The sequence below is a fragment of the Mustela putorius genome, unplaced genomic scaffold (genome assembly GCF_011764305.1).
Source record: "Mustela putorius furo isolate JIRA1106 unplaced genomic scaffold, ASM1176430v1.1 tig00537227_pilon_pilon_pilon, whole genome shotgun sequence".
In the NCBI taxonomy this organism is placed as follows: domain Eukaryota; kingdom Metazoa; phylum Chordata; class Mammalia; order Carnivora; family Mustelidae; genus Mustela; species Mustela putorius.
In genome coordinates, this window is record NW_025422368.1 from 10,507,501 (window position 1) to 10,529,206 (window position 21,706).

The following is a 21,706-nucleotide window of genomic DNA, read 5'->3' on the forward strand; positions in this document are numbered from 1 at the left end:
GACACAGCAGTGAAAGCCTTGGAGAATCCAACTTAATAGTACTTGACACCTAAATGATAAGGTGTCTTTTCTTCTTGGACCTCAAAGGGTTTTCACACAGAAAAATAGTGAAGCAGATTAGGGTGATAGATGTTTCCAGTGCGCTTTGCACTTTGCAGCTGCAGAGCTCTGGGCCTTAAGTAGAGGGATCATCCGAATTTTCTGCATAGGAATGGGAATGCTGTTGCCTTACCAGGAGCTAAAACCTGGCTTTTGCAAATAACTGCTTCATTGTGGTCTGAGGGCTTTGCCTGGCCCTCCTGAACATCTCAGTAGAGAATGCGAGCCTGCAGAATCCTAGGCCACCTGGAACCATGGATTGCAAATCAAGAGACAGATCAGACTGTGATTTTGCACTTCCCTGACAAACTACTTTTTTCATGAAGTCTACTTTTCTTTTTTTAAGTGCTACCTTTTTGTTAAGATTATCTTTTACTTTAAGTTATACACACAAAGAATAAATATAAGCTGATTATAAATAATTCAGGTCACACACAAATATATAGATTAAAGCTGAAAATGCATCTTAATTTTATCCCTCCCCTTCCTCATCTGTTCTACTTCCCCAGGGGGAACCTGTGTTTAGTTTTGCTTGGTACCCTAGTATACCCTTTCCATGCATTGGAATGGGAAGAGAAAAAACACATACCTCTTCTGACTATCTCACTTTACATTTGCAGTGGCACTCACTCTTTGAAATTTATAACTGCAAATCTCAAGAGGGCTGTATTAGTTATCTATTGATGCATAACAAATTACCCCCAAAACTTCGCAGTGAAAAACAAAAGTTCTCTGACAGTTTCTATGGGGTTGGAATCTGTGCATAGCTTACCTGGAGGCCTCTGGGTCCACAGCTTCTCACAAGGTTGCAGTCAAGTTGAGAGGAGTAGGACTCTGCTTCCAAAATTTCTCATGTGGTTCTTGGCAGGCCTGGTTTCCTACAGGCCCCAAAACATAGTTGCCCAGACCAACATTTTGGAGTCACTGTTTCTTTCCTTTGTATTTCATATCCAGTACATTAACAAGTATCATAATTTTGATTTTCAAAATATATTCCCAGTCTTACCACTTCTCACATGTGTGTTGTCACCACATTGGTCTAAGCCATCATTATCTTTTGTCTGGACTAGTGTCACTTTCTCCAAACTGGTCTCCCTACTTCCTCCCTTGACTCCCTTAGAGTCTTTTTTCTCTAACACTAAGTATGATTTCTAAACGTCAGAAGTAAGAGCATGCTCCAGTTCTGTTCTAATGCCTGGAGCCTTTCGATCTCTCTTCAGAGTAAAATCCAAAACCCAACAATGGCTTATAAGAGTCTACATGACATGAGTATTTGGCTTTCTTGCCATTTCACAAATATACCAAACTGGTTCCCTTCTCATGCACTCTTCTTTTTGTTGTTGGAATGTCTTTCCCCAGATCTTTGCATTTTTCTTTCATATGATTCAGATTTCCTCCAAAATGGCTTCTTTTGGAGTTCCAACTTAAAATAACATACTTCTCCAACACTCTTCATTTACCTTGCTTCATTTTTCTTCATAGAAATTATAACTTCTCCTGAAATGATTGTATATTTTTTGCTTACTTGTTTATTATCTTCCACAGAATCTTCTATATGACGTCTAAGAGATTTTTTGTGCTTGTCAAGCACCAATGCCTAGGACAGTGCTTGTCACATAGTAGATAAGATGCTCATTTGTCCAGTGAAAAAGATTGAGATGGATAAAAATTGAGAGAGATACAAGGATACACATAATATTTAATCAAAAGTACATTAGGAATACAATCTCTGTTAGAAGTAGACATATAATATTTAATCAAAAGTACATTATCTTAGAACTAAATATATAAAATAGTGATCAGGACAGAATAACAAAGCATAATCAGTACACTCACAAGTGTTCAGAAAGTAACAAGGAAAACTAAACTAGGCATTAAAATAACACATGATAAAGATGAAGATGGGGAAATAAAGAATTGTATGAGATGTTTATGCAAAACAGACTTCAAGGAAATTCTTTAAACATGGAAATAGCTGGAGATCTTTTTTCTTTTTAATACAACTCTGGAAAGATAATTCTACTATTATCTTCCAATAGAATTTTTAATGATTATCAGAGAACCTACAACTTTTTCAGAAGATAATGTGCTCTGAAAGATGCCTTTAAAAATGTTATAAAAAAAGGCTAAAATGCTTCTTCTAAACAACTATCCATTTGCTAAAATTCCAGTGATTTGTAGAATTGTACAAAGTCACAGCAGTAGGTTCACAATTACTCTGAAGACATGCATAAATATATTTGAAGACATGAATAAATAACTGTGTACCATTTCACCACTTTCCAGGCTGCGGTTGAATAACCTACAACATACATGTTGATAAGCTGCATTCATACAAATTATATGCTGTTTTGGTCATCCATTTATCTCAGAGGTATAGATATTTAATTCTCAGATAATGTGCCTGACTACCATTTTCCTTTTCCATGTCATCATTTCTACTATGCCTGGAAATATGTCTCTCTCTGAGAATAAAGCCCAGAATATTTTTGCATAAGAATATTTTATTTACATGCCCACTCTCACCCCTCCGTTGCTTTAATTTCTGGATTATTTCTATGCGTGCTGAGGCTTTTGAACTTATAAGACCAAAAAAGAAACAGTGTTTATAGGATAGCATCTAGTATGATGCTCAAGCCAAATATTGTAAATTCTTGACCTAAATCAAGAAGAAGGACAAAAATGAAATGAATCCACCTTACCTCAACAAGCAATTACTGAATCTATGCACAGGAACCTTCAGGAATTTGCCAGGCATCTGCTGCACAGAAACATAAAGGAGGTGTGGTCTCTGCTCTCAGCCTGTGGAAGAGATGGAATATGTACCACAACTGTCATACAAGATATAGTGACTTTCTTAATAGAGGAGAAAGCTATAAGGCTGAAAATAATAAATACTTGGAGAAAAAATATAAATGTAGAGCTGTTAGGAAACAGAAGAAGAAATGATTTCCTGCTTGGGCACAAGAAAACTTTGAGCGTCTAGCATTTGTATGAGGACTTCAAGTATGCTGTGATTATTGGCAAGTTGAGAAAGGATAAGAGAGATAAGCAAAAGAAGTAGCTTTAAATTCCTTTCTAAGAAGTTTGAACTTGACTCCAAAGGACCGTTTTTGAGAAAGGAAATGATGAAAATGTATTTTCACCAAATCCATATTTGGGCCCAGTTCTATTTTCTGAACTCCAGACCCATATATTCAACTATTTGCTGGACAGCTCTACTTGGAAACCCAGAAGAAAGTGTAATTCAACATGTCCTAAACTAATTTGTGCCTTTCTTCATCCTGCCGCCCACTTTCACTCCACAGCAAAGTCTTGTTCTTCTTTCTTTAAATAGGATCAGCCAAATATTTCCAAGCCAGAAATCTAAGCATCATTCAGGACCACCTCCTCTCCCTAATCTTCAAAGCTAGATCATTAAGTTGCTTTATTTATTTAATGATTTTTTCTATTTTTGGAAGATTCTCTCCTGTTTGTTTCTTTCTCTTCATCTTTTCACTGCTAATGGTCAGTTCAGCACTGTGCTTAAGAGTACAGACTTGAAGCCTGACTACTTGGATTCTCACTTGGGCTCTATACCTTACTAGACCTAGGGAGAGTTATGCAACATTTCTATGCTTCAACTTCCTGACCTATAAAATTGGGAGAATAACTGTATCCTTCAGTTGTTGTGAGGATTAAATGTGAAAGCACTTAGAATTTGGCACACACCAACCAGTAATAAGTATTTGCTTTTATTATATGACCATTGCTTGCCTAGACTACTAAACAACCTATTAATTGATCTAATGGCTATAAATTCAAATCCACTGAAATCCTTTTTCCAAAATGAAGTAAAAGGAATCTTTCTTTTAAAAAATCTGATTTTTTTTTTTGCAGTTCCCTAAAATGACATTTTATTGTCTTTATGATGAAGTTCAGATTTCTTTCCTTTTTTTTTTTTTTTTTAAGATTTATTTATGTGAGGGATGCCTGGGTGGCTCAGTTGGTTGAGCAGCTGCCTTTGGCTCAGGTCATGATGCATCGTCCTGGGATTGAGTCCCACATCAGGCTCCTTGCTTGGCGGGGAGCCTGCTTCTCCCTCTGCTTCTGCCTGCCACTCTGTCTGCCTGTGCTTGCTCTCGCTTCTTTCTCTATGACAAATAAATAAATAAAATCTTAAAAAAAAAAAAAAGATTTATTTATGTGAGAGAGAGAAAATGCAGGGGAGGAGCAGAGGGTGAGATAGAGAGAAACTCAAGCAGACTCCAGACTCCACACTGAGTGTGGAGCCCAGTGTGAGGCCCAATCTCATGACCCATGAGATCCTGACCTGACCTGAAACCAAGAGTCAAACGTTTAACTGACTGTGCCAGACAGGTGCCCCTGAAGTTCAGAGTTCTTAACACAACTTTTACTTGGGCCCTGAGTACCTCTTCAGCTCACTGTCTAACTACTCTCTTCCTCCTACACATTTAACTCATTCCCTCTAACACATCTTGCTGACTCTAAACTTCGGGTTTTCAAGTACACCTGTACCTGTACCTCTACCTAGACCACCCTTTCCTTCTCTTACTTGGCCAAATCTTAAATCTTATTCATAGTTTAATTGCCACTAGAATGTATATGTGGGCAAGAGGAAGACCCAGAAAGAGCTACCAGTGTGATTGGAAGCAAGAAAATTTATTAGGGAGGGAAAATGAACTGTATCAAATGCTGCTGTTAGATCAAGTTAGATCTGAAATGAGACTTGGATTTAACAACATTATTTCTTCAATAACTCACTAAAGGAGTTACCAGTATTTTTAAAGTTGAAATTTTTATATATTATAGTAGGTTTTTCAAAGCGCGATATACACCTCTTGTGTACATTTAATTTAGGAATTTTACCTTATAATAAAACTCTATGTAACAATGAATTCCAAAACTCTGTACTACCATTCAATTGAGAGTAGTCTCTGCATTGGGAAACCAGTGTAGAAAACAAGCAGGGGATCGGGGGGAGATGAATAGATGAATTCAAATTAATCCAACTCCCATTGTACTGGTTCATAATGATTTTCCGCCTATGCATTTCTCCAGGTATGACAAGTACATATCAACTGATGTTGTAAGTAATTTATTACTCTAATTCTTTATCATAAACGTGTTTATTTCAGAGCACATGTTCTTTTTGTGGCTGGACACCTCTTCTTTGTCTTCTGGAGCAGATCCAAGGATTATCTCTGCCTTTAAGAAAAAAATGCATTACCTGACAGCAGAGTTTTTATTTTAAATGTCAAGCAAAATGAAATGATTGTAAAAATCCAGTCATTGCATTAATGGAATAGTATTCATACAGTGGATATGGAAAGGGTTATGTAGTAAGAAATATTTGTACAGTTTGTGGTCAAAGAGACCAAATAACTATGGTTAATGTTTTTCCTGTGTATTATAGTTCCAAATTGTAAGAATATTTAATAGGAAACGAATATCAAGTCATCAAATATACCTTATTATACTGAATAGACCAAATATAAAGCTATTTTATAAAGTTATATAGAATTTCACTTCTTGTTCTTTCTCTAAATAGCATCAGCCAAATTTCTTGGATCTGAAAAAAAATACCTATTTTATATAATGGTTATACACACACACACACACACACACACACACATTTATCAATTTACTTTTAAAAAATGTGAATTATATCGTCATGCTGGCTAACAGTTCTGCTTTTGATCATACTCTATAATTATAAACTATATTATCCTTGACAAATCAGATTATAATAATGTATTCACTGTAGTTTAACAAGAATCTTTTCAGCCATTGTCTCAATTCATTGGTTTTGTTGAGGTGGAATTGATCAAACTCAAGGCAAATAGAGAGAAATATATCATGTGGCTTATTTTGAGGAATGCATATATGATAGAACTTAATATTTAATCATTTAAATATGGCTAAAATATAACATTGCCTAGGCCACATCTTCAATAATGTTGAAACCAAACCATTTAAGACAGGTATCCACTAAAGTCTATCTTTTAAAATTTTCTGAGAAAAGCAGTACACAGTCCCCCTGGTTAAAAGCTATCCATTCCATCTTCTCTCTAACCCACTTTTGCTTTGATTTAATTCTTTCTTTCTTGACCTTTACTCAGAGGAAACAGATGAAGTAAGAAATAACTGCTCACTGCCACTCATACAATATCCCTGAAATGTATTTTGGCTTATGATCTTTAAATTATGGGGATAAATAAAGTGAATCACATTTCTTCTAACGGACCTGATCTGTGGGTCAAGATATGTTTGCTTTTCATCTGTATGAAAATGCTTTAGGCTGTGATTGCCATTGGCATAGTTGAGGTCAGGTGAGGAATGGGTCATTGCCAGTTGAGTGAGGCAGGAGCCAAAACAATCATCTGAAATGGAAAAGTTAATAATTGGGAACTGATTTGTGAGACAGATGGTAATTGCTGGTGGTCAGTTGCCCTCTGTGGGGGGGGGGGGGGCAGCCTGTGAGGACAGTATGAAATGCCTGACTGTATGTAAAGAATGCCCTCACCTGGGCCAAACACCTGGGCTTACGTGGGGGTGACAGGTGGGTGCTTCAAGCTGAGTAAAATGCCTTGGAGGCCCCATGCCACTTCATCTACCACCGAGAAAGGATTTGGGGTAAGCACTGAGAATGGTTTTCTGAATACAAACTCATAGGCACTTTTAGAATGTCAACTGCCACTGCTTTTTGTTTGATAAATTGAGTTCTATTCTTACTTTCAAAAAATATAAGTGTTCCATAAAGCCTGATGGTATTTACAGAGATATAAAACTTGAGAATCTAACCAAGGTTATCTGGCATTTGAAGTCAAGCATGATAATGTTTTCCTGTGAAATCCCTAGATCATTAACATTGCTTTAGTCAGCATTTAATAGGAAATGCATGCCAGTAAGATGAGAATTAATTTACAGTTGGATGCTTTGTGTTAGAGACGACGTGCCTGATTGCAGTTGTTTGAAACTGAGCATATTCTAAGCACATTGCCTGCTGCCTTTTCTTGGCTGTAGATATCGATGAGTGTGGGACTGGGAGGCACAGCTGTGCCAATGATACCATTTGCTTTAACTTGGATGGTGGCTATGATTGCCGATGCCCTCATGGAAAGAACTGCACAGGGGACTGCATCCATGATGGAAAAATTAAACACAATGGTCAGATTTGGGTGTTGGAGAATGACCGGTGCTCTGTGTGTTCATGTCAGGTCGGTATAAATAAAACACTTTAATCATTTTTATTGGGATGTAATTTGCATATGTTTAATATGTACAGCTTGATGAGCTTAGACAAGTGAATGCATCTACTTAACCACTATCACAGTTAGCACAAAAGGACATTTTCATCTGCTCATAATGTTGTCTCTGTCCTTTCTTAGTCCCATACCATCAGCCTCAAGGATACACTGATTTGGTTCACTGTAGGTTAAATTTGTATTTTCTAGAGCCTTCTGTAGTAGGTAGTACATATAGTACATAACTTTTTTTGTCTGACTTCTTTCTCCCAGCATTGTTTTCAACATTCATTTGTATTATTTTATAATAGAAATATTTTAAATATTTATAAATTTATAAATATTTAATATTTTAAATATTTTAAATATATTAAATATTTTAAATATTTCCTTTTATTGCTGAATAGCATCCATCCTATGGAAATGCCACAATGTGTTTATCTGCACATGTTGATAAAACTTTATCGCTAACTATGCTAGTGCTTCCAGAGGAGCAATATCATATTTGAATGAATGTATAAATGAAGCTAGAATGGACATACTTTGGACTGTGAGTGAAAATAATCTATTTAGACTGGGTTTCAGTTTTAAAGGGATGTTCCACTTTATTTACCCAGTCGATAAGAGTGACTTAAGTTATAGTTAGATAAGTAGCACTCTGTATAAAAGGCTCAATTATTATGAAAGAAATTGATAAGTTTGTACACAAACTTAAGTTCTAATTTATTCCATGAATTTAACAATAGGTAAAGCTTGTTGACTAACTACTAAATACAAACACACATGCCCTCACACAAAACAAAATTTAGGTAGTAATCTAATTACTACACTAATAAGTACATGTATATTTACATATGCACTATCCACATTCATATACACATAAGGACTGCATAGTGGTTATTTCATGTGGGTCATTTCTGAAAATTTACTGGTCAAGCAGTGTTCGGAAAGGAAATTGGAAGTTTTCTAGCTTGAGTAATTTCTGTGTGTTAGCTACAAAATGTAACTAACCTTAAATCTATTACATTGAGAAACGGAGGCTTTTGGTAACTGCTTTCTTCTTTCTTATACAGAATGGATTCGTAATGTGTCGTCGGATGGTGTGTGACTGTGAGAATCCCACGGTTGATCTTTTTTGCTGTCCTGAATGTGACCCAAGGCTTAGCAGCCAGTGCCTCCATCAAAATGGAGAAACCTTATATAATAGTGGTGACACCTGGGTTCAGAACTGCCAACAGTGCCGCTGCCTGGTAAGTTTAGCTACAGGAAGTACAGGGGCAGTTCCGGCCCAGAATCTAATGAGGGGACAGTCTTGCCCTCCCACATCTGCCAGTTCTCAGCACCTACCTCGCCATAGTGCTGGCAGTTACAAAAAGTGAACCCAGTTAGGATGACAAGATGGCAGGCATGCAGTCAGGACCCATGAAGGCACATCCTGGAGTAAATGGTGGACAGTATGTCATGTACGTCTTTCCAGAGTCAAGAAGAAAAGACTCTCCTGGCATCCCCAGTCCCATTCAGCTTAGGTTTACTCACAGACCGTTATAAGCAGAACAGCAGCATTCATGAAAATTGTAAATTTTTTGTCCAAGTAGAACTTCTGTTAATCCATTTCTATCAGTCATGCTCAGACTTAAAAAAAGAAAAAAAAAAAAAAACCATACTTTTTTTCCTCCTAAATATTTTAACATTAACACTATTCTAATGGACACCTGTTTTACACATGATACAGATTTGCAACAAATACCTACTAGAGTATTAGAGTTGAATGTGTGAATATTCAATACATTCAATATTAGAGTTGAATGTATTTACAAAATTTCTACTGGAAAAAAGAAAATAAAGACTTGATCAGGAAAACGTCAATCTTTTTTCATTTGACCAAACTTCCTGTTTCTTTTGAGTAGTGTAATTGAAAAGGAAAATTGGTCTATGTGTCTTTATAGAAGAAAGTTTCACAGATGCTACTTCTAAAGTCATGGCTAGTTTCCTTTCTATTTGTGTGAGGATATTTTTAAGGCAATGCTTTTTTGTTGCTTCCTTTTTATACTTTAAACCCAAAAATCAATTGAAAGAACAAGGTCAGTTTCTGTGCCTGAAGGCTGCTTTCATCTCCAAGACCATGAGATTCAGAATTATGAAGAAAATAGGAAACAGGTGGGAGCTAAATTTTAAAAAGATCCAGTTCACACAATTTTCCCATGTGGAATAAAGAAGCCTGAAATCAGTTCCTAGTTGTTTTTTTCTCCAAAATCCCTAACCTGAGAAACATACAAATGAACAAAGATAACCTGTCAAATTCCCTTCATATTTCAGTTGATTTTCTTGTAAATGGACAAAAGTTTCTTTATACAGAAGGCAATAAATGAGAAGGTGGGGGGGGATCAAAAGAATGAAAAAAGCACTAATATGCAAAAATCTAAGTAAAACCTTCTTCCATAGTAAATGATTCTTCTCTGTCCGGGAAAAGATAGGAGAATGCAAATTTGATTGTTTTAAGAGAGAGGGTTCTGATTTTGTTTATTGTTATTCTTGTTTAATCTTTGAACACTCTTAAAATCCAACTGAAGTACAGCCCTCAACACTTCGATAGGCCTTTTGTAGATTCCCTGCAAGATTCATGGTTTTGAAGGTGTGAGTATCCATCAAATAAACTGAGTATTCAGTAAACACTGTGCTCCCCCCGCCTCCTCCCTCCATACCCTCCCTTCCTCTCTTCCTGCCCCGGTGCATCTGCTTTTCTTACAGCAAGGGGAAGTTGACTGTTGGCCTCTGCCTTGCCCAGAGGTGGAATGTGAATTCAGTGTCCTCCCAGAGAATGAGTGCTGCCGGCGCTGTGTCACTGACCCTTGCCAGGCTGACACCATTCGTAACGACATCACCAAAACTTGCCTGGATGAGATGAATGTGGTTCGCTTCACTGGGTCCTCTTGGATCAAACATGGCACCGAGTGTACTCTCTGCCAGTGCAAGGTAAAGCCTATTAAATCCAAGTAGGGAGACCTTGGCCAGCTGTACCCAGGGCTCATCGATATTAATGTGTTTATCCTGGCCAATGGAAAGCATTTTTTTTTCATATTTATTGTTGAAACAGAGGTGGGAGGAGGGCCACTCAGCTTTATGAGTGCCAAGGTTAACTGCCCTGTGCATCCTCAAAGCAGATTCAGAGAGAAGGAAGTGCACAGTCAGAAACCAGAATCATCAGTTATTTATGTCACCAGAACAGAAAGAACCTAAAGTATCTAACTGTACACATCTTTTTTTAAAAAAATCTACAATACAAACTTCATGTTTCTTTTTTCATGATGGAAGACAATATTATTTTATTGATTTTTATCTGGTCCTTTTATGAGGTCTGTAAATATATTACATTTTCCAAAGTGAAAATCAATATGGAAAAAATGGGCATATTTCTTGGTTTGTTGTGGCCAGTTACATTGGGTTGAAAAATTTAAGATCTGTTGTTTATTTTATTCCTACAGTTGGAGAAAAATCATTATAAAGATTTTTCTTCTTATTTTCATAGGAAAATAGAGCATGTACCTTTTACTTCAATGAGAACAAAAATACAGATTAATGTAGGCAGTATATAGAGTTCATGATACTGGGAAAGTTGAAAGCATTCTATTTGATTATTGTTCCTACCAATGTTGATTCAGTGGTCACTGTATTTCATAGTCATAATTTTTGAATCAACACTAAAACTAACTAAATGATCTGAAGGCTTATTAACAACAGCATGGGAAAGCAAAGATTCAGATTTTTTTCCAACATAGCACAGCCAGATATCTCTTAACTACTGCTTTTTTTAAAAGTACACAATTCCATTATTTTTTTTAGAACAATTTAATTCAGATTCACTTAGCATAGATTCTTACTAGAGTGGCTTGATATAACAGGACAAAAAAATATAAAATGCTTTAAGCTTTGAGACGCTATTATCTATTTCAAACCAAAATTCTCTTTCAATGTAATTTTTGTCAATCAAGCGAAGCTTTTTGAGTGAACATTTCATGCCTTTCCTGAAAGTGCATTAGCAAATTTGAAAGTTACTACTACTGCTAGTACTACTACTAAAAGTGACTTATCTCTATGCAGTATTGCTTTAATACACATTTGATATGAGTACACCTAGCAGTACATATCCAGAAACTTCAGCATTAATGACCAACAGGGAAATACTTTCTGACAATTAATTACCAAATAAAGTTAAGTCCCTTTACACTCTTTAAAAAAAAAAAAATTTATAAGTAATCTCTAGACCCGTAATTCAGCTTGAACTCACAACCCCGAGATCAAGAGTCACATGATCCACCAACTGAGTCAGCCAGGCGCCCCATATACACTCTTAATCCAACTAAGATTATTGTTCGGAGAAGCGACAGCAAAAATATAAAGTGGTGATAGGATGAAGAACACACAAATATGGCTCACACAGATATTTCCAATAAAAAAATCCGTTCAGTAATAGAAAAACATGAGAGTTTTCTGGGGTGAAGAGCATAAATACGTTTGTCATTTACAGCCTTATAAACAAATAGGGTTTTTTTTGCCTCATGATAGGAATGAATATATTCCAGAAAGTATATTTTATTTTATTTTTTTTAAAGATTTTATTTATTTATTTGACAGAGAGAGATCACAAGTAGGCAGAGAGGCAGGCAGAGAGAGAGAGAGAGGAGGAAGCAGGCTCCCTGCTGAGCAGAGAGCCCGATGCGGGACTCGATTCCGGGACCCCGAGATCATGACCTGAGCCGAAGGCAGTGGCCTATCCCACTGAGCCACCCAGGTGCCCCAGAAAGTATATTTTAGAATTAAATTCATTTTTTGTCAGATAAATGCTGATTCTCAGAAGTTACTGTTTGATGCTATTTCCCTTTTTCCCTTCTTATTAAATATGAGTTATAAAAACATGTGCTATTCTACCAAATTTAACCCGATACACATTTTATTTTGTGTTATTTTAAAAATAAATGGATGCAACAGACTACAGATACTGCATTGGAGGTGAGCATTTTCCACAGTTTGGCACTTTCAGATCACCATTTTTACTTTTTATATCATTTACTTTTTACCTGTCCTACTCTCCTATGAATTATTCATTCTAGTCAATAAATACATTGTGCTGGGTATTATGCTGGTACCAGGAGTATAATGATAAGCAAAACAGATAGAACTATTCCTGGAAATTATTACCTAATACCTTATTGTATTGAGCTAAGCTGTCCAGTATGGTAGTTAGTAGCCATATATGGCTATTTAAATTAATTAAAATTAAATAAAATTAAAACTTCAATTTCTCAGTCACCCTGGCCACATTTTAATTGCTCAGTAGCTACATGTGGTTATCATATTAGACAGAACATAAAAACATAAAAAGAACATTTCTTTTGCAGTGCCTGGGTGGCTTAGTAGGTTAAGCCTCTGCCTTGGGCTCAGGTCATAATCTCAGGGTCCTGGGATGGAGCGCCATATTGGGCTCCCTGCTTTGGGGGGAGTTTGCTTCTCCCCTCTCCCTCTACCTCTCTTTCTGTTCTCTCTTTCTCTATCAAATAAATAGATAAAATCTTAAACACACCCACCCAACCCCCCCCCATACACACACACCCCACAACAGTTCTCTTATCACAGAATGTTTTGCTGGACAGCATTGGTCTAGAAGTGAAGAATGCAGTATCTAAAATCAGGCCACCTGGATTCAAACAAAGCCTGGTTGGCCATACTAGCAATGTGACCTCAAGGGATGGTCACAAATCTCTCTGTGGCTCAGTATGCTCCCCTAAAAAAAAAAAAAATAAAAAAGAATAAAAATAGTAACTACCTAGGAATACTTTTAGTACCTACATGAGAGGATTGCTATAAGAATAAAGTGAGAAGATCCATAAAAAAGTTTCTTACACATTTCATGCACATTCAGAGTAAACACTCAATAATGACTATTCTTATTATTGATAACAGAGTAAGTAGATATTAATCAAGTCATAAATAGATAAAGACAACATTCTAGACTGTGATGGATGCTCTGAAGGAAAGGAGCACTATGCTAAAAGACCATACAACATGGGCACCAGTTATCTCCTGAGCAAGTGGCTTGAAGATAAGATCTGAGGAATTGGGAATTAGTGGGGTGTTGGGGCGGGGGGGTGTTAAAGATGTCTTTTTAAGGATGCCTTCAGATTTAATTTGCTTAGGTTAAAAAAAATCCTCCATTAATAGGTTAAATTCTTTTTTTTTTTTTTTAAGATTTATTTATTTATTTGGCAGAGAGCCTGATGCAGGGCTTGACCCCAGGACCCTGAGATCATGACCTGAGCCAAAGGCAGAGGCTTTAAACCACTGAGCCACCCAGGGGCCCAAGAAGTTAAACTCTTGAGTCAAAAATGAATTACTAAATTTAAGAGAAACCGTGAATCCTTTGACGGGTCAGAGTGCTTTTAGGCAGTTGTTCTTTGAGCTCCAAACAGTAACTAGGGATGTGCCCAGTTGAGAAATGACTATGAAGGGAGGCGGGATTAGAGGGTAATTTCCTTTAATAAGTAATTACCAAACAGACCATTTGGAAATTGGAAACCAGGGGGCTACTTCTAATTCCTGGGGAAACTCTAGATGTAATACTGAGATAATTGAGGTATAAAGAAAATTAGAGTTTTAATGACGAAGCTCCTAACTTCCTGAACTTTACCTTCATTTACCAGAAACAGCAGACTTAAAGTTTTGAAAGCCAACCTCTGTACTAATATTAGAATAGATAACTAGATCTATGTATGGAAACAAATGCCCCACGAATGAAGACATTAAAACGAAGACTTTCGTGTATGATTGGGAGAGATTTTCTTACCAATAAAGGAAGAAAGGATTATTCTATATAAGGATGGCTGGACAGCAGTTTGAAGGAAGTAATTTTATATGCTGTCATACATCAAAATCAATTCTACATGGAAAAAATGTTAGATATTAAGAATAAAAAAAAGATATAATCAAATGTTAATTAACATTCTGGAAGGAAGATGTCTTTTCTAACTTAAAAGTGATAAAGAATACCTCAGAAAATTTAGAGTTTCTATAGATAAAATTTGTAAAACAAGAAGTCACAATTAGAGACTGGAAAAATATTCTTCCAGAAGATATGATTTCTTTGTTAAATTAAAAACGTATAGAAGTTAACAAAAAAATCATGATTTCTCCCAAAAAGAAATCAGCAAAGAATAAATAATAATTCACTAAAACAATGCCGCTATTAAAAAAAGAAATTATTCAGCCTTTCAATAATTAAAACTCTAAGGTAAACTAACATAATGAATTATTATTTTCACATACTTTAATTAAAAAAAAACAACTCACAATAGTTTTCCAATGCTGACAGAGATGTACTGGAACTGTAACTTTTATGAATCGTTAGTGACCTTGAAAAACACATGTCAGCATGCCACAATACACCTCTTTGCCTACTCCCCATACCAGCTCACACATCTTTTGTCCTGTTAATCCTAGGTCTGAGAATATAACCTAAAGAAATACTCTAAAATATGGAAGGGGAAGGTGCTATATGCATGACAATATTCACCTCAATATTATTTGTCATATAAAATCAAGGAAGATAGGTGCTTGGGTGGCTCAGTGGGTTAAAGCCTCTGCCTTCGCCTCAGGTCATGATCCCAAAGTCCTGGAATCGAGTCCTGCATTGGGCTCTCTGCTCAGCAGGGAGCCTGCTTCCCCTTCTCTCTCTGCCTGCCTCTCTGCCTACTTGTGATCTCTGTATGTCAAATAATTAAATAAAATTTAAAAAAAAAAATCAAGGAAGAAACCAAGGTACCCAAAAATAGAAAAAAGTTCAAAAAGTTCTGGTAACTCTTTATGTTGCAATATATCATATTATACTATAATTATGTAACATATATAATTATATATTATTCAGCCATTGAAAAAAAATGGCTTAAAATAAAACCCAAGCTAAAAATACAATATGTAGGGGCACCTGGGTGGCTCAGTGGGTTAAAGCCTCTGCCTTCAATTCAGGTCATGATCTCAGGGTCCTGGGATCAAGCCCTGCATCAGGCTCTCTGCTCAGCAGGGAGCCTGCTTCCTCCTCTTTCTCTCTGCTTGCCTCTCTGCCTACTTGTGATCTCTGTCAAATAAATAAATAAAATATTTTAAAAAATACAATATGTAATTACATATACTTTAATTGGAAAAAAGTTGACAATAAAACAGTATGAAAAAAAATTCTATAAAGACATACTAAGGGCGCCTGGGTGGCTCAGTGGGTTAAGCCACTTTCTTTGGCTCAGGTCATGATCTCAGGGTCCTGGGATCGAGTCCCGCATCGGGCTCTCTGCTCAGCAGGGAGCCTGCTTCCTCCTCTCTCTCTCTCTGCCTGCCTCTGCCTACTTGTGATGTCTCTCTGTCAAATAAATAAATAAAAAATCTTTAAAGACATACTAAAATACTGATGGTAGTGGGATGTGTAAACATATATTAATTATATATACATCTACTTATAATCTATATAATTTGTAAGCAGATTAATATATTAATTATACAATAAATGATTAATAAATGAATAAAAGCTAAATTTACATAAATAACATTAATAACATAAATAACTTTAATATATATTATACTTGTATTATATATAAATATATTAACTGAAAATTAAAAGCCAGCTGTCTTCTAATCTTGATTTGAGTTTAGCACAAAAATAGTGACAATGACTTTTTTTTTAAATTTTAAAATATAGAATAAATATAGCCAGAAATAACAGGATGTTAAGGAAACTTACTTTGTACTATGTAAAAGTAACTAATTTTTATAATTTATTATAATAGTAGATTGTTACTATTCCTAGTAATCAGACTAAGTTTCAGTGGAACTCCTTTTATTTTAGTTTTTATCAAGGTTATATCAAATATAGTGAAATTAATAGTTATTTCATATATATATACATTTATATAAATGTATATATATATAAAATTTGATGGGTCTTATAAATCAAAATATAGACTATTTCCAACACCCAAATGAGTATCTTTTTGTTCCCCCTTCCAGGCAATACCAACTTACCATAGTAAACTTCAATTTGATTTCATTGTAGTAGACTTATTTTGCCTTTTTAAAATTTCATATAAATGGAATCACCAGGACATACTCTTTCATGTCTTCTGGTAAATTAACCATTTTATCATTATGTAATGCTCTCCTTTTGTCTAGCAAGGCTTCTAGACTTGAAGTCAGGTTTTTCCAGATACTCATTTTGTTTTGATCCATCTACTTTCAAACCATCTATGGTTTTATATTTAAACTGCATGTTTTGTAGATCATGTATATACTTCATTCTTATTTTGTTATCCAGTATGACAATCTGTCTTTTAATTGAAGTGTTTAGTCTGTTTATATTTAATGTAATTTTTTGGCATTGGTAGATATAGGGCTACCATTTTGCCATTTGTTTTGTTTTTGTCCTATTTTTTCATATTCCTATTCTTCCATTTCTTCCTCCTTTTTATTTATTAACTTCCTGTATTATTTAAATTTAATTTTCTTCTGGATTTTTTAACTATAACCTTTTGTATTATTATTTTAGTTGCTGACCTAGAGATTACAATATATAGCATTAATTTATTATAGTATAATAAGATTTAATATTAAACTACTTCACATAAATAATAAGAACTTAAGCATAATAGAATTCCATCCCCCTTAGTTTTTGAGCTATAATAGTCATATATTTTATAACTATGTAAGCCATACACCCTAAAATTCCTTGTTATTATTTTTTGCTTTAATGAGCCAAATATCTCTTAAGGAAGTTAAAGGAAGAAGAAATGCTATATTTCAAATTTATCCATATAGTCACCATTTCTAATGTTCATTTCTTTTCACATATTTGAGACTCCATCTGGTGTCACTTCCCTTCAGCTTTAACTTCCTTAGCACTTTCCATATTATAGATCCATTGGTTAACAGATATCTCAACTTCCATTTATCTGAAATTACCTTTATTTTTAAAGGATACCTTTATTAAATATAGCATTCTGGACTCACAGATTTGTTCCCAGGACTTTAAGGATGATTCTCTGTTGTTTTAATGCCTCCATTTCTGATGAGGATTCAGCTATTTGTATTTTTGTTCCTAAGCAGAAAATGTGTATTTTCCCCCCTCTATTTCCTTTTACAATTCTCTTATTTTTTATTTTTAGAAGTTTGGCTGTGATACACTTATATGTGATATTTTGTATGACTTTATTCTTAGGTATTTGCTGGGCTTATTTTTAAGTATGTAAGCTGGGGCGGGGGGGTGTTGGTTTTGTTTTGTTACCCAAGAAATTTGAGAAAATTTTGACCATGGTTTCTTCAAATATTTTCTCTGGAATTTTCTCCCACCTCTTCTTCTGGGACTATGATTACTCATATGTTATATGTCTTAATACTATCCTGAAGGTCACTGAAGCTTAATTTTTATATCAGTCTTTTTTCTTGCTGTTTTGGATTTGATAATTTCTATTTTTTGTGATAAGTTTGCTGACTGTTCCTTCTGCCATGTCTAATCTGCTGTTAAACCAATCCAATGAATTTTTCATTTCAAATACTGCAAATTTTCATTCCAAAATTTCCACTTAATTCTATTTATAGTTTTATTTCCTGAGATCTACCTTTTTTCTTTTTTTTTTAAACTTCAAACATATTTAAAATGGATACTTTCCAGTTCTTGTCTGCTAATTATTCCATCTGAATTATCTTTGAGTCATTTCTATTCACTACTTTTTCTCTTGACTAGGAGTCACATTTTCTTGCTTTTTTTGTGATATCTAATACTTTTTTATGGTTTATCAGATACTATGGATGATATATGACATAGATCCTATGTTCTGTTAGCTTCTTCTGAAGACTATGTTTGTTGTAGCAGGTTGCAAATTACTGGCCTATCACCTTGCACTTAAGAAAGCTTCCCTTTACTCTGGTTAAGTAGGTCTGTTCCAGATTTACCCCTGTTTCTAGGGTGAGTCTCTTAATCTTGAGACATTGTTTTACTCCTTTTGAGCTTTCACTGAAAAGCCTGAATTTTATTTTTTTTTTTTTTATCAATCCTTCCTAACTTGGAAGGACACAGATTTTAAACACTGCTACCCACAGTAAGCACCATTTGAAATCTCTGCCTTAATCTTTCAACCTTCAATCTATAACTCATTATCTCTTTAGTCTCCTCTAATTCAAAGACCAGCCAAGGGTTTGAGAGGACTTTATATGCTGATTCACTCCCTCCTTTCTAGATATTTCCCTCTGAATTTATAACCACCCTGGCAGCTCTAAAAGTTGTCCTCTGCTGTCTGAGTCCTATCAGATTGTGTCTTTCTGCCTGAGTTATAGTTAGCCTAAGCTGCACTGACTACAGAGTGCCCTAAGGGGAAATGGCGAGTAAAAATAAATCTCACACAACACATTTCCCTTTTACAAATTGAAACCTTTCCAGCGTCTGACTGCTTTTGGTCACTATCTATTGCTTTCAAATAGTTATTTTTTTTTTTTTCTATTTTGTCCAGACCCTTTATAGTTATCTGTGGGAAGGTTAGTTTTATGTAAGCAACCATGCCATTACTAAAATGATCTCCAGTAGGATATTTTTGTTCTTGTATGAACTGTGTTTCCCTAATTGAGGAGTTTCCAATGCTATATGATTTATACAGCATCTATCTTATTGTTACAGAAAATATGGATATGGAATAAGAAAAACATACCTGGAAGATTTGGGAAAATACACAGTCCCTTTCTAAAACATACTCATGGGAACCATAGTAATGATTTTTCCACCTATAGGAATCTAATGCTGGCTTCACATACTAACTGGTAGAAAGCTCCAGAAATTCCCTCACTTTCTCCTTGAGGAACTGATTCTCTCAGGAACTGGTACATCCCTTATATCAGCATGTCCCTGGACTAGGAAAGATGATGTAATGGTCATGGTTAGAAAACCTGTCTTTGAGTGTGATGACAAAGCTTTAATATGCCACAAGAGATCCAGGAGATGTTGAGACTTTCTCTTGCTGTCATAATAAGAACTCTGCTTCATAAAAATTAAGAACAGAAGAGTATTGGCTTAAATTGATTATATTCTTCTTGGAATTGGACTAGTTTTCTCCTCATTTGGTATACTTCAAAGAAGATTAAAGTATTAAAATCTTTTTGTGTTATAAAACAGACACTTTTAATTTTGTCATAAAGTATAATACGCTACTTTATCTCTACACTGTCTTCTTTACCAACTCAAAATTCTCACCCAGACCTTTTTTCAGCTTCTTAAATAAATGAAACGATTTTCACTTCAAAGCCTTTACTCATTCTGTTCACCTTGCTTTTGGCTGACCCTCTCACATTGCCTTGTGGTGTTGGTTTAAATATCACATCTACAGAAAAGTCTACCCTGACCACCAATCTAAATAGCCAGTTTATATTATTATTTAAAGATTTTATTTATTTATTTTTATGACAGAGAGAGGGAGAGCAGGAGCAGGGGGAGGGACCAAGGGAGAAGCAGACTCCCCACTGAGCAGGGAGCCCATTATGGGAATCAATCCCAGGATCCTGGGATCATGACCTGAGAGGAAGACAGATGCTTAACTGACTGAGCCACCCAGGTGCCCCAGCCAGTCCTGACGCCACCTAGTTTATTTCTCTTCTAGCAGCTTTCACAATTTTTGACATGTTCTCTTGGTGTTTATTAGCTTTCTGCCTCCCACCCCAAATTAACCCCTGCCCTCTGAGGGTAGTGACCATGTCTGCTTATTCATCAATATACCTAGGGCTCAATAAACTCAATACATATTTTGTGGATGAATAATTGAGAGAACAAGTGTGATCTAAGAAGTTGCCGTGTGGTAAATAAAGCTAGTCTATGATTTGCCACAAATAACTGGACATAATTGGTCCTGCAGAAGTCGAGACATGAGAATTAACTGGGCTGTTGAACTTGCAGGGGTGCCTAAATAACAAGGCCTGGTCAGATTTACGTGCACCAATCAGTAAGTGTGAGTATTCACTAATGGCTGAACAGCTTATACCATCCTTTTCTTTCCCCTTTTTTCTTCTCTAGAATGGCCACATCTGTTGCTCAGTGGACCCACAGTGCCTTCAGGAACTGTGAAGTTAACTGTCTCACGGGAGATTTCTGTTTAAAGAATGTTCTTTCATTAAAAAGACCAAAAAAAAAAAGTTAAAACTTAAAGTGGATGATTTGTGGGCAGCTAAGTGCAGCTTTGTTAATAGCTGAGTGAACATTCAATTATGAAATTTGTGAAGCTTGAGAAAATCACTAAAGGAAAATTCTTGGGGCAAAACGAGACCAGAATTCTGCTTCTACTGTGTCTGACATCACTGTGGTAGAAGAATGGGTGTAGAATACACACCATGACATCATGACCCCTGGATATAAAGCCTGAGCCCATCAGAGCTTTGAAAGCCTCTAGCTTCACTGGTGCAGAAAATTTCTCTCTAGATCAGAATCTTCACGAATCAGTTAGGTTCCTCACTGCTGAAAATAAAATGCAAGGCAGTGAATGAATTATATTTTCAGAAGCAAAGCAAAGAAGCTATAACCTGTTATGTACAGTATACACTCTGAAAAGAAATCTGAAACAAGTTATTGTAATGATAAAATAATGCACAGGCATGGTTACTTAATATTTTCTAACAGGAAAAGTCATCCCTATTTCCTTGTTTTACTGCACTTAATATTATTTGGTTGGATTTGTTCAGTATAAGCTCGTTCTTGTGCAAAATTAAATAAATATTTCTCTTACCTTATAACGTGTCCAAGTGTCTTGTTTAATGTGTTCCTTTCCCCACAGATGCCTCAACATACAAACTGTTTCCTAGTTCTGCTGATGAAAAACTCCTACCATGCTATTTCCAAATTGAAATGTGATTTTCACTAAATTATAGGTCTAAGTGGGAAGTGTGATGGATACCTTCATTCTGCCTCTTGAGAACCTCTCAATCACATTTTCTACCCTGTCTGTATCCTGGGAGCTGATCTATATGGACCATATTAATGGGTTCCCTTGTCCTTTGGATTCTATCTTGGTTTTACCAGTGGGAGCTGCTTGCAAGATATCAGAAAGAGTTAAATTTTGGAGGGTTTTTTGTTTTGTTTTTGTTTTGCTGCTGGCTCCCATTCTGCCAGAGCACTGCCGTGATTAGTGGTGTCACCTCACTAAGCGCTCCATCTCCTGACCCATGGCCCCGTCTGATTTCTCCAGGTTCTGATAATTTCTTCTATTTGCTTCTTCCAGCTTAGGGACAGTCACAACTATGGCTCTTTTCTCCTCAGGAGGTACCTGCCCTGCCCCATTTCTTGTTGATTTCCCTAT

The 21,706-nt window shown here is 35.7% G+C and overlaps 1 protein-coding gene across 6 annotated transcripts in view; it reads left to right on the forward strand.

Moving 5' to 3' along the window:
• NELL2 (neural EGFL like 2) overlaps positions 1-21,140 on the forward strand; it is a 399,234-nt gene extending 378,094 nt beyond the window's left edge. For all 6 annotated transcript variants that reach the window (XM_013063029.2, XM_013063030.2, XM_013063032.2 and 3 more), the window contains 4 exons: positions 7,126-7,319; positions 8,420-8,596; positions 10,095-10,319; positions 20,431-21,140. In XM_013063029.2, the coding sequence (XP_012918483.1) occupies positions 7,126-7,319; positions 8,420-8,596; positions 10,095-10,319; positions 20,431-20,481 (647 nt within the window). In that variant the 3' untranslated portion in view covers positions 20,482-21,140. The remainder of the gene's footprint in view (positions 1-7,125; positions 7,320-8,419; positions 8,597-10,094; positions 10,320-20,430) is intronic.
• The last annotated feature ends 566 nt before the right edge of the window (positions 21,141-21,706 follow it).